The sequence below is a fragment of the Bactrocera latifrons genome, unplaced genomic scaffold, assembly GCF_001853355.1.
Source record: "Bactrocera latifrons isolate USDA-ARS-PBARC rearing strain unplaced genomic scaffold, ASM185335v1 scaffold_178, whole genome shotgun sequence".
Taxonomy (NCBI): domain Eukaryota; kingdom Metazoa; phylum Arthropoda; class Insecta; order Diptera; family Tephritidae; genus Bactrocera; species Bactrocera latifrons.
Genome location: NW_017535274.1, coordinates 377,884 through 391,400, shown reverse-complemented (window position 1 = coordinate 391,400; position 13,517 = coordinate 377,884). Strand labels below are relative to the sequence as shown.

The window sequence follows — 13,517 nt, the reverse complement described above, 5'->3', positions numbered from 1 at the left end:
GGTGTTTTTTGTTGGAGCGGGTCAAATGGCTGGTGCTTAATTAATTAATTAATTAATTTCGATTTAGTGCTAAAAAAGCTACATACATACATTGCAGTGTAGAGGTTTTTTGTAGTGTTGTTGGTGCGATTTGTGTGAGTTAGTTACCATTAAGAGCGAATGAAATATGGAAAATCATTATATACAGACAATACTCATATATATAAGTACATACATACTTTGTTTAATATATATATTCTTGGAAATAAATATAATTTCTTCAACTTCATGTATAGTTATTTACTATATAATGAGTCTATATGCGAAATAAAAAAGGCAGACTGTGCTTTTCTCCCTTCTCGTTTCAAGCTGAACTTCGCGCTGTGAACTGCAGTCTAATGCTGCGACGAAAAAATTGTAAGACTTTTTCAGTTCGTCAAAATATTATTTTTAAGGTTGGTATGACATAAAGTGCATTCGGCGATTTTTGCGATGAATGAAATTATTCAGCAAAGAAGTTTCGTGAAATTCTTTGTGCGGAATCAAAACGTTCAAGCATACTGGAAAAGACTTTGGGTGATAACAGGTTGCCGTGAGCAAGTGTTTTTGCTTGTCACAAAATACGCAAAGAGGGTTGAGAGCGCGTTGACGAAAACCCACTTTCAGGATGGCCACAACATTAACTGATGATCAACACGTCAATAGAATAAAGGAATTGGTGCTTAGGGATCGACGATTAATAGATATCAGATATCTTACTGGCATCGTTGGAATATCGGAAGGATCAGTGAAAAGCATTCTTCGGCTGGCCTACTAGAGCCTAAGAAAAGCGAAAACACGATTGGTGTCAAAATCACTCAATTTTTACGAGAAAAACCGTCAAGTTAACGTCTATGGAACAATGATTTTCGATTACCAGAATGTTTTGAAAGGTATATGACTATCGATAAATCTGGAATCAATGCTTATGACCGAAAAAACCTCGTCAAAGCAGGTCAAAAATCAAGATTATGTTGACAGTTTCTTCGATTATCGAGGTGTGGTGTACTCCGAACTAATTTCGGTTAGCCAAAATGGCTGCAAGGAATACTTTTTGAGAGTGGTTATGCGTAGTTCGCGCGAAGCTATTAGTAAAAATAGGCCGTGATTATGGGTCGACAGCTCTTAGTTTAGGCTTAAAAAGCTGTTTCGAGGATTGGAAAGGGGGATTACTTTGAGCTTCGACAAGTTGATGTTAATCTACTTTAAACTTTGAAAAAATGGTTGGCAAACAGCTCATAGATTTCTCAAGAAGTACGATCTCCGAATATTAATAGGAAGGTCTCAAGCTTTTCAATTTCCTATGGTTTCCTTAACAAAATCCATATCTCAGTATCTCTAATATGAAAAAAATATCTTGTCTCTAATATTTGCAGCAAAATATAATTTTTCTTGACCCACTCTAATAAGTAGACATAACTGGCATCACTTCACGGACTTTTTTTATCAACATCTCACTGCTAATTTTGAGATGAACGCATCTGAATGTTACCATCTTGGTAGTATTCCAAGTCGAATATATGGTAGAAATACTTCGGCTGTGGGACTAAATCATAATACTTTAATTCTCATTATTCGGGATTTCGATATTCCAGCAGGTAATAATCTTGAGTGCTCTCGAGAAATTTTTCTGTACCTTTTTAACTCATGTTATTTCGGACTAAGAATTCTCTAACTTTCTAAAAATTAAAAAAAACTAACTAATTCTAAAAATTTTTTTACTTGGCATGGTATATTTGTAAGCTATGAAAGCTCACTTAGACTGTTTAGAACCAAACTTTGAAAACAGCATAAGTTGAGGGTGAGACTATAGTGGTTTATATATTGTTTATGAAAATATTCAAAGTTTTATAAAACAATCGACTGATAAAAACATAGTGTGCAAGCTCTTAAGTGAAAGCTTAGTATTTTGGGAGCAATAAAAAGTAAAAATTTAAAGAAATATTTTCCATAAAATCTTTCAGTGAAAGCTTATGAAGGGAAAGCTCATGAAGTGAAAGCTCATGAAGTGGAAGCTCAGTGTTTTTAAAGAACGTTACGAAACAATATGAACCACTTATTGCCAGATGCCATCAATAAATAAAGATTAAGATAGATAAAAGCATTAAGTGCAAGCTCAGTGTTTAGTGGGAAAACCTGTCAGCAAGGTTATTCCTTTTCTCCTCTAACGTCAGCTCATTAATAATAGTGACGTAGAGGAATAGGTTGCCTTAGGAGCAAAGTGTAACTTCAGGTTTGTGTAACAAAATTATTAAAATCATTACAATCATAATGCATTTCCAATGATTTGCTTGTAAATATATGTACACTACACAAATAACAGTAGCTATAGACCCCTACATGTCGGTAGCTAAAGCTCTAGACTACGCCGCAATGCAACTCTGCTCGACATTAAAGTGCTTTCTTGCCATGACATTTCCAATTCAGTTTGCGGTTTCGTTGGGCTCTCACGCTCCGCTCCGCACGAAGCCGGAAGCAAGCGCTGGTTGACAATCGCTTGGTCGACAGTGTAAATGGAAGGTGTTTAATACGCATTTTTGCGGTTAGAGGGAGCGCTCCTGTATTGGCGACAATAGTTGGGGAGCAACAGCATGCGAAGACGAAGTGCATTTGACACTGACAGTTGATGCCTGCCAGGATGGCTGGAGGTTAGGGGCAACAACATACATGAGACCGTTCAAGACAGGTCGACAGTTTGACGTTTGGGGCTTACTGGTTGCATTGTGTGTGTGGCGTACTTGTAGCGCTGACTGTAGTTTTTGCTTACAACCGCTACACGGTGCTGTTGTTGCGCTTGTTGTTGCCTTAACAACACATTACAAGGCTGTCACTTTACAAGCTACCTTCTTCTACTTAGGCGCACATAGATGCCTACACATAACTTCGTGCCTGTTTGTGCCTTATTTGCCGCAACATCCTTCGCTTACTTGCTTCCTTCGCTGATTTTGGCATAATAACATACGTACAACATACAGCAACAAGAGCAAAGCAACTTCGGTTTTTTGTCAGTCAACATTTATGCGAGCGCGCACAATTTCCTGCTCGAGTGCGATGTGGAATGCATTCATTGTGGCCCACAATCATTCGCATGGCTCGTATGTACAACACACATGCCACATGCCGCGCGCCGCAGGATTGCGCTCCACTGCCTCTTGGCATTTTCCTTTTACACTTTTCATTATGTAAATGATTTGCGCGCTTTGTTTCTGCTGCTTTGGCGGCATTCATTTGCATAAGCTGCCGCTGGAGCTTCCTTCGCTTCCTTCGTTCCGTCGCGCGCCAATAACAAGCCGCCTTTGCGTTGCGGTGCGATTGCCATCCTGCCGCTGTGGTGGCGTGTAAGTGACAGAGGTAGCTTGTTTGGCGGTGGCGTCGGTGTCGGCGTCGGTAATAGTGAGCGGCTGCCTGGCTCATTGCGGTGTCTTTCTGCCGCGGATTCACACCGAAAGAGCTGGCGCTTAAATTTCACAAATGGATTTGACAAAAAAGTTTGTTCATATGTATTTTCGCTTGTCTAATCGTGTTGGCGCTCGGTCTCCTTGGTACACTTGCTTGTAAACCTCAACTTGAGATTAGAGTATCCACTTTAGGTAGTAGGCTCTTCTGCTTTTCTTTAGTCTTTAGTTTATATTTTTCTTTATCCAACCGTTAGAGGTGCTGGCACATGCCATATATGATATTTTACGATTGTATGCATCTCGGTTTATCGGCTTTATTCTTCCACTTGAGCTGTATGCGTGTGTATGTAAATATTATGTGTTCAAGGTTCACCTATTTAGTAAAGTGTCATTAAAGGAAGTGGACTCTTCGCTGGCTGTCAGTACTTTTATGTAGTCCTTGATAAATGCATAACTTTACACTGAAAAAAATTTATTGGCATTTCTCAAAGGTATGTTTTTTGGTAATGCACAGACTGTTTCGTGATAAACCCGAACTGATCCACAGAACTAGATTAGTTTGAAATTCTAGTGCGTATCCAGAGATCTAAAGAACTAAGGGTGTTTCCTGAAGAACCAGAAACAATCCATAGAACTAAATTAGTTGGAAATTGTAGCGCGAATTCGCACTCGAGGTGTTTATTGATAAATTTGGGAAATGATCTCTAGAACTAGGTTAGTGCGAACATATGCAAAACGGTTTGAACTGGAAACTTTGAAAAACTTAATAACGAAGTATCAAAATTGTTGAAATGTCAAGTGATTCATTTATAGAACCTGAAAAGAAGATAAAAGCAACTCTGTTCTTTCGACAAACAGGTCTACGTAACCAGAATGGACTCGGATTAATATCCGACCAAAAACTGTCAACGCGATAGCATCCATCAAAATTATTTGGGAATGCTTTCAGCGGCTATAGGAACAAAAATACAATCAGCCAAAGTTTTAGAGCCCTTGTAGAAATTGGATCATTATAGACCATCATAGTACTTCTTGAAGAGATTCGTTCCATAAATGGTTACACAATTCATGTATATGAAAAAGTTTCGAGGAATATTTCGAAGGATCTTCTGAGCTCTTGTCTACCTCTTACCACAAATATAATGTTCACCAAATTGGGGTCTCTTTAGGTAATTTCTTCGAATCACTGTGACCGTTATTTGAGATATTTGAAAGCAAAGATGTGACTTGACCTGCCGGCCTGATCTTATACCAAAACGGACTTCTTTTTGTTATCACGGAGGAGACATCTCTAATAGATTCTAACGAATACCTAAAATTATGGGATCTATTTACAGAAAAAGTTGTCTAGGGAAGTGGTCTTCGGATTTTCGCTTCAGAACCCGAGCACATATAGTTGACCACCTTAGATCTTATGAAAGACGGAAAGCTCTGAGGCAGAAGTCAAAAATAAGGTTTTGAGGTTATGTTCTGACTGAAAGGCATCAAATTATGGCTTACTTTTATGAAAAAATTTGATTCGAAGGATCGAAAATATGTATATGAAATCAAAGCATTTCTCTTCCAGCGCTCCCAGAGTGTAGTCTCCCGAGATCGCTCAAAGCGCAAAGTTGTTGAAGAAAACTCATCTCAATTCTTATTTTCACCGCCAACTCGTAAAAATTCCTGCACCGTGTATGCACACCTAGACCACCGATGATAAAAGCACTTTCAGGAAGGTTTCATTTTACCATTCAGCGTAACAAAGAGCATTTGGTGGCTTTCTTTGTTGCCATTCAGCTCAGCCGCTTAGCCGCTCACCTCTACGCTCCTGCCACGCTACTTACGAGCAGATTCATTTGTTCGCCTTTCATGCGTTTTTCACAGTTTTTTCTGTTGTTTCTCTTTGCGTTGTTTTTGTATTTTATATTTTGAAATATCTCACAGTAACATTGTTGTTGGCAGTCAAGCTGCATAGCTTATGTTGTACACTTTTATCCTTGATTCTATTTTAAAGGATTGATGCTCGAGCACACTATAAGTGAGCGAGTGAGTGAGTGAATAGCGAGTAAGTGAGCCAAATTTAAATTGTGCGATAGTGTGGTTACGTGCGGCAAAAGGTCCTTGAGATACCTACAATACGCAGTCGAAGTCCTTGTGAGTGGAACACATACAAAAAATAAAATTGGTAAAGCTTAACTCGCTTTGCGTAGCCGCTGACGCCGTACGCCTTGCCATCTCTTTGTCTCTCTCTCTCTCTTTCTGTGGTGGTAAGCTGGTGTGTGCGTTTTGGTGAGCGCGTGCACCGGTCTGTTTGTATAGCCTTTTGACATTTCGTTGACGTTGTGGCAAATTTAGTGGCACTTTTGCAAATTTATTTCACCCGCTTACTGGCCTGTGGAAATGGCTGCAGCAACGTGGCTGCGTGGCTGCTTGGCAATCCTATTCTTGTTATTATTTCATTATGGCTTTGAATGGATAGGCGACTTTTTTTGGGTCCATATATTCTTAGCAGCTATTGAGAAGAAGCGCATTTCTTTATTTGCTTTATTTTTTAAGACGCTGGTGCTGTTTGACGAACGGCTGCTTGAAGTAAGAGTAGCATTTTGTTGCGCTAGAGTATTAAAAATACAAATGTCCTTTCGTGTGCGCAGCGAAGGATATCTTAGCTGCTGTGGCCTTTGCACTTAAGTCTTTCTGTTCTATTCCCACTGTGTAAACGTAAGTGTGCTTAATTGTGTGAACTGCATCGTAAAATGTTAAAGTGTATTGTCATTAGTTGGCTAAGGAGGCGGCATGAATGGCATGGTGGCAACAAAGGTGAACTCAATTTTTAATTTCATGCATTCATAATAAAAGAAAAATAGTTATTTTTAGTTATTTTCAAGGTGTTGTTCATATCTAGTATTTTTTCGTTGCCTTGGCTAACTAACTTGAGATGTCATAAATAATTTAGTTAGAAAGGGACGGCCTGTGGTGGCTATGTAAATAGTGTTAGTTTCAGTCTAATCTTAAGGGTGGAAGTTTTTAACTCCTAGCGTTAAGTTAGGTTAGGTTAGATGGCAACCCTGAACGCACTATTAATGAGTTCAAGACTGACATCGCCACTCTGGTATCTGAGTGAATGGTCACTTCTCCAAAGGAGGCTGCCCCCCGGTTGAGTAAATCTATTGCTACCTTAATGGCTGCAACCTCAGGTTGGAAGACACTGCCATAGTCAAAAAGTCTGAAGCTGGAGTTGACAGCTTTGGCCCATCCATAAAGAAGCCACTGCCACTCTTCTCCAACTCCTAGCGTTATCTTAGGAAAACTAGTCGCTTTGAACTGATTAAGATTAATTATAATTATATTATATCTTCTGTACTCAATTCTCATTCAAATTGTTCGCGTTTTTTTTAGCCAGACTGTCATCAGCTGACAATTTAAGGTTAAGTGTAATAAAATTGTGAATCGAAAGTACGTTTCATCATTCATTGGTTGCAGATTCTGCTAAGCGTACTTGCTCATGTGAGATATCAGAGGTAAGTACTCTGTGAGGGCCATATGATATGACAGAATTCTCTATTATTATATAACCTGACCCTGTCTGGGTTGCAAGGTTAATTGTCAACGGATTCAACTAACTGCAGATGGCGTATTACACACCATCGTCGACTTAATCAAGGAATGTTTTCTAGTTGTTCCTGGGCTTTGCTCTAAAAGTGAAAGGATAGTGTCTGCAAAAGCATCTCAGAAACTGGTTGGATAGGAATTCGTTGCGCTGATAAATCTAAAACTTCTCTTCTGCTTTCTACTGTGTTCAGAGGACCGGTATGTTGTAGTGAACACCGGTTGGCCGTTTGACTTGTGTGTAGCCAAAACATTTGTTCGTATTTTCTCTAGGTGCTGCCCGCTAGCGCCTTTATTACGGCTCTGTTCTATGTTCGCGGTCGTATGCAAAGTGATAGAGTACATCTGTTCGTCGATTTTAAAGCCGCCTTCGACTGCACGAAAAGAAACTCTAGGAAATTGAAAAGTAAAATCGAACAAATTGTACATTCTGCGAATCAAGAGAAGGCGGCTGCGCTAGCTAGATCATCTTGTCAGGATGGAAGAGAATGCTCCAGCTGTGAAGGTTTGCGATTCAGTATCGGTAAAGAGGAAGAAGATGTTTACCATCGTCAAGTCGTAAATATAGTCGCAAGAGATTTAGTAGCGGAAAGTGTTAGGCTCTTTGCGGAAAAGAAGCAGTAAATGTCGGTTATTTATATTAATCAAAAGTAACTTTATGGAATGCCCTTTGTTGGTCGTGTTTAAAGACTTGAGTTTCCATTGCTTTAAGCATTTTCTTGACATTAGAACTTATTCTCAAAGATTTACTAAAACCATCAAGTGATCATAAATTAGTTCCTATATATATCTCATAATCATGATATTTTTTTCTTGCTTTTTATTCAGCCTAAATGTAGACAACACTTTTCATTTACATTTTACTGATTTGAAACTTAAACAATAACTAGGTTTAGGGAGATAATTTGTGAGGTGTGTATAGGGAGAGATGGAGTTAACAGTAGGGTACATACTTAGATTTGCCATAAGTTCTGTTACAAAGTTTACAAGGCATACAGCAAGGGCAAATTCGCAGAAAAAAGTGCCATTATTTTTTATTTATTATAACTTGAATGCTGTGTCGACACATGTATCTAATCCGTTCAGAGTTTGCTTTCGAATATGAACATTGGAGTGGGAGCTAAAAAACATACAGCGATGTTTGCTTAACATAATTGTGGAAAATGCTCAAATGAAATTTATGAGCTTGTCGAAAAGCGGAATATTTCCAAAACGTAATATTTCGAGGCAAATGCACTTTGGAGTTGAAAGCAAGTGGTTGCCCAAAGTGCAGATCTTCGCATGCACTCTTGATAGCTTTTTCAAAGGTAAAATTAATACAAAAATATAAAAGGTAAAATAATAAAAATTGCTAAAGCAGTTAAGCAATACTTTTTTCGACGGAGAGCATTTTTTTCCAGCAAGATTCTGTTGCAGCACAAAAGTTGAAAAACCAACCAGTAGTGGCTTAAAAGCGATATGCCTGGTTTTATAGTCGCCGTCTAGAAGTTAAGACTTCAAAGCATTGGACTACAGTTTGTCACTAGAGTTGGAGAAAATAGCATAGGAATTCGGTGAGTCTCAAAAAATCTATGTTTCGAATAAACTGTGTGTGCTGCTATTGTTCTATGGCCATATCGTTCCAAGGCTTGTGTGAAAGCAAAAGGTATTCTTATCGAATAACACTGAGCTTGTAACAGAACTTGTGGCAGCACCAAAAATATTACTGGAATGTGATTTAAAGTGCAAAATTTTCTAAATATAAGTATTGAATATGCATTGCTTATAGTAAAAATAATTTAACGTATTTATCTAGGTACCATATAAGTTTTTACTATAATATATTAAAGAAGCTCACATAAATATTTTTACCAAGAAATTTATAAAAATATCATTAATTAATAAAAATATGATAAAGCGTGAAGAGTCAACATACTATATACGCAAGTGCTCGTGAACATTCAGAGAAAGCTTTGCAAACTTAAACAATATAGAAGAATGCAAAAACAAAATAAAAGATAATTTAAATGTTTATGCAATTCTCAACCAGTTTTGGAATACTTAAAGACAATTTCGCACATACTAAGCACATACCCACCAAATGAACGTGTGAACCCATGAGTATATACAAGGAGACATACATATGCACATATGCTACATATAAACACATTAACGCAATGGCAAGCAGCGCGCACACACACACATATGCTAGAATGCCCGCAAATGCTAAGTTATGGAGCAACTTGCAGATTAATTTTATTATTTTTTACTCGATTTTATTTCTCGTTTTTAAACTCTCAAGTTTTACGTGCAATTTGCCGGCACATGTGCGTCTACAACAACGTCAACAACGTAAACAACAACAACGCCAGCAACCACAATAATAGCAACAACCGCTATAAACGCAGTTGAAAGTTCATTCTGCTGGCAATCGGCAACAACTTTATACTTCACAGACTCGGTGTGTGGGCGCTCGGCGCTTGCAGTTGGTCACATGTTTATGCACATACATACATATATACAAATGTATATGATAGATATGAGTGTGTTTGGTTTGGTGTTTTTATGAGTATGATTGTATGTGCGTGTGTGTGTGTGTGTATGAGAGATCGTTAGCCTTACACGTACCTGCTCTGCGGTCTTGAGAAGATTCTCAATTTCGAAACTGCTTGTACGTGAGGTCGGCTTGGTGGCGGCAGCGACCATTTGTGCTGGTGTCGGTTCAACGGATGATGGTGCCGGTGAGCTTTCGGCCTCAGGTGAATATAAATCTTTACCGGTGCCATCTGCAAAGGGAAAATGTACACAAATAAATGAGCATAATGAAGAGATAAATATATATGTATACCAACCACATGCATGCACATAAACGGACATATATGTATATATGTACTTGCGTTTGTGTGCGTGTGTGTAAAGTGCGGGTGGTGCCAAATGGACTTTGGAGTTGAAAGCAAGCGGTTGCCCAAAGTGCAGATATATGCCTCTATATATATGTGTGTATATTTTTACCGTTATATATTGGTTATATATATATATTCCAGATACATGGTTTGTGCATGTATGTGCAGTTGCGCAAATCTGGCATTGTCGGTTAACGCATGTGTGCCATGTGTGTGCCGAAAAGTTTCTTTAAATCTCCACAAATCATGAAAATACTACTTAACTCAACCGAACTTAACTTAGCTTCACATAATAAATAAAACTTTATGGAGCCGTTAACTTGCCGCACGAGATTTGTTAAATATACTACTTAAAGCAAAGTTTTTAGTATCAAAACGATTATTTCCTACATTAACGGTACATTTATTTCTGCTATTGTTGCTGTTTTATTGAGAGGCAAGTTAAGTTTTCTTCTATCGATGATTTTACAAAGGCATGGAAGCCATTCATGATTTTCTGCCCATTTTCAATAAACCTTAGATAGTATTTGTATCCTTTTGGTTCAATCAGCCCCCCCTCTAACCCTTTTGATGGCGACCATGGCAAACGAATTAAGGATTACAGTTTAAGGGCATGCACCAGGAATGTCCGGTCCCTTAATTGAGCACAACAGCCGGTTGATGTACTCGTTAGAGTGAAGGCTGACATCACCGCTGTCCAACAAATGTGATGGACGGGGCAAGGACAGAGGCGAGTAGGTCCTTCTGGTATTTACTACAGTGGCCATATAAAGGAGCGCAAATTCGTTGTGAGAGAGAGACTCCGTAGTCGGGGGTTCAACCCCAGTGGTTGAACATCTAGCCAATAGTCGGAATCATAGCGAAGTCCCTCAACATATAGCTGTGTTGCGCCCACGTCCCGATGGAAGCGAAAGACGATGAGACCAAAGATGTCTTCTATAAGCGCTTGGAGCGCATCTATGAGAGCTACAACCGCCACGATGTTAAAACCCTTTTAGCAACTTTAACACCGGGGTGAGCAAGGAAGGTATCTTTGGCACAACTGTCGGTAAATTTAGCTTCCATGATGAAACATCCTCAAAATGGTTGAAGCTGATCGACTTCGCCAGGGTCCGAAATACGGTTATCTCCAGTACTAGATTTCAACAGAGGAAAGTTCGTCAAGCTATCTGACTGTCTGCGGATGAAAAACCACCAGCCAAATCTATAATGTTGTGAAAGAGAGGAGAGTGAGGGAAGATACGTCTCTAGTGATTTAGATGTGTGGAAGCTCCGAGGTCCTAACATTGACTTGGACCGATATCTTTTTGCAGCATAGATACGCACCCGCCACTGGCAAAAAAAAAGCAAGGAACAAAAGGAAGCTTTGACGTAGTTGAACGATTTTCTACTCGACTTCCTGCTGTCCGAGAGCACTCGTCAATAATTCGGTATAAGGGAACAGTGGGACGGCATTTCAAGCTCCTTACGTACAGTCGTAACCGAAACCATTGGTTTTCGGAAAATGCAAAAGGAACAGCTAGTAGGATCAGGAGTTTTGTGCCGCAGTGTAGACAAAACAGACTGCCTACTTCCCAATGTTATAACAGGTGGGGTATGTGGTATATACCGATATCTTAAAAGGAAAGCGAGACACATGAAAAACGTGAGTACGAAGAGCTTGACAAGCAGGCCGACAGGGTAATACTCTAAAATTCTACAAAAAGAAGCTGTGACTGACAGTAGGTTTCAAGACCAGAGCATACTTGTAGAACCCCCCAGAGGTGATCTAGCGACCGATGCGCAGAGCGTACTAAAATTGAAGAGGGAATACTTTACCAACCTACTGAATGGCAGTGAAAGCATAACACTTAGAGATGGTGAACCCGATTCCTCACTCGATGACGGTGGAGCAGACGTTTCTTTGCCCGACTATGAAAAAGTTCGAATAGCAATTATCCGTCTAAAGAACAACAAAACGGATGTGCAGAGCTAATCCTTACTTGAAAATGGTAAAGTTCTAGCGGTTTTAAAGGAATTACCGATAAATATTATTCAAAGTAGTTGGGAAGATGAATAACGAAATTTGACTTTGACTGGTGCAAATTGTGTCGAATATTTTCTGAAAGATGGATCTTACTTCGACAACTAACCTGGGAATTTTGTAAAAGAAATGGTACTTTCTGTGCATTTTTGAACAATTGGAACAAATACCACAATACGCACACCTTAACACTAATGCGACCAAATAAATTGCTTGGAATTCCTTTTCCACCAACATTTCACTGACAAACTTCTCCAAATTAACACCGTTATTTACGAGAGTTTCTCACGTAAAAATGAAAAATACCTAAAATTACAACATTGATGCTAAATAAGTAACACAGCAATGAGCGTAAATTTCAAATAACGCCAAGTTGGATGCGGTGCACTTATTTGCACGCGAGCAAGAATGCAACAAATTCAGCAGGAAACAAATTCTCCCATCTAACCATAAGTGTTTGCAGCACACAAGAGCACACACATACACACGAATACGAGCATATGCTATTTTTTCTATTTTCCTTAACTAGAGAGAGAGTAGGTTGCCCTGCGTGCTGCAATGACGTTGCAACGCTAAAGTTGTTGCAAGTCGGCGAAGGGTTAGTAGTTGGTGTGTGGCATCATTAAGCGTGGCGAAATGTGGCATTTATCTTAACTGTATAAGCGGCATTAAGCGCCAACTGACATGCAACTAACTGCGCAGCACTAAAAATGCAATAGCAGGTTGCGAGTAGTTCGGCTGCTAAAAGCACATTGGCATATGGGCAATGCGCCGCCGGGCGAAACCGACGCCTCGAAGACTGTCAAATAATGCACTGCAACTGCGGTTGCAAGCACATATGTACATACATATATTTGAGGAAGTTGCACGAGTAGCTGTGAAGCAGAAGAAATGCAAAAAAGTGAAGAATGCAATGTGTAGGGAAATAATAAAATAGACAATAAAATAAAAGGAAGGCAGTGCCAGCTTCGGCAGGGATGAAAGTTGCACACGCAGGTTACCCGGTGTAATTTTAAAGTAATTACAATGCTGCCCTTGCATGTGTGTTTGTGTGCGCGTAAAGTATATATGAGGCTAAACTAATTAGTATTTTCAGCGGTAATGATTACGGCATAGGTGCACATAGTGAAGGTGCATGAAATGAAAAGAATGAAACTCAGAAATTTTTCATAGAAAAACTTAAGCAAATCTTAAGTAATTATGTAAAAATATAATAAAATAGTATTTTAGTGTTATGGAAATCTGGAAGTGCTGTCAAAATATTCATGCTTTGTGGAAGTTAATTTTTTGCTATAGAATGAGAGAAAAATGGCACTGATATCAACCGCTGCTCCTTTCTTCGAATCAACTACTAAATTTATTTACTACTACTACTAAAATTATTTACTCCTCTGCTAAAGATTAGTATATAAGAATTGTGGCACTGTTGTTCGATCTTTTTATACTTTCGCAACAAAGTTGCTAAAGAGAGTATTATAGTTTTGATCACAAAACGGTTGTTTGTAAGTCCGGAAACTAAAAGAGTCAGATATAGGGTTATATATACCAAAGTGATCAGGGTGACGAGTAGAGTTGAAATCCGGATGTCTGTCTGTCCGTCCGTCCGTC

At 39.0% G+C, this 13,517-nt stretch overlaps 1 protein-coding gene across 1 annotated transcript in view; it reads right to left on the bottom strand.

Annotated features, from left to right (window-relative positions):
- Positions 1–13,517, bottom strand: part of LOC108967119 (protein still life, isoforms C/SIF type 2) — a gene marked incomplete at its 3' end in the record, with an annotated part of 282,692 nt that overhangs the window by 59,137 nt on the left and 210,038 nt on the right. The window contains 1 exon segment of the mRNA XM_018930366.1: positions 9,612–9,769. Coding sequence (XP_018785911.1) covers positions 9,612–9,769 — 158 coding nt within the window.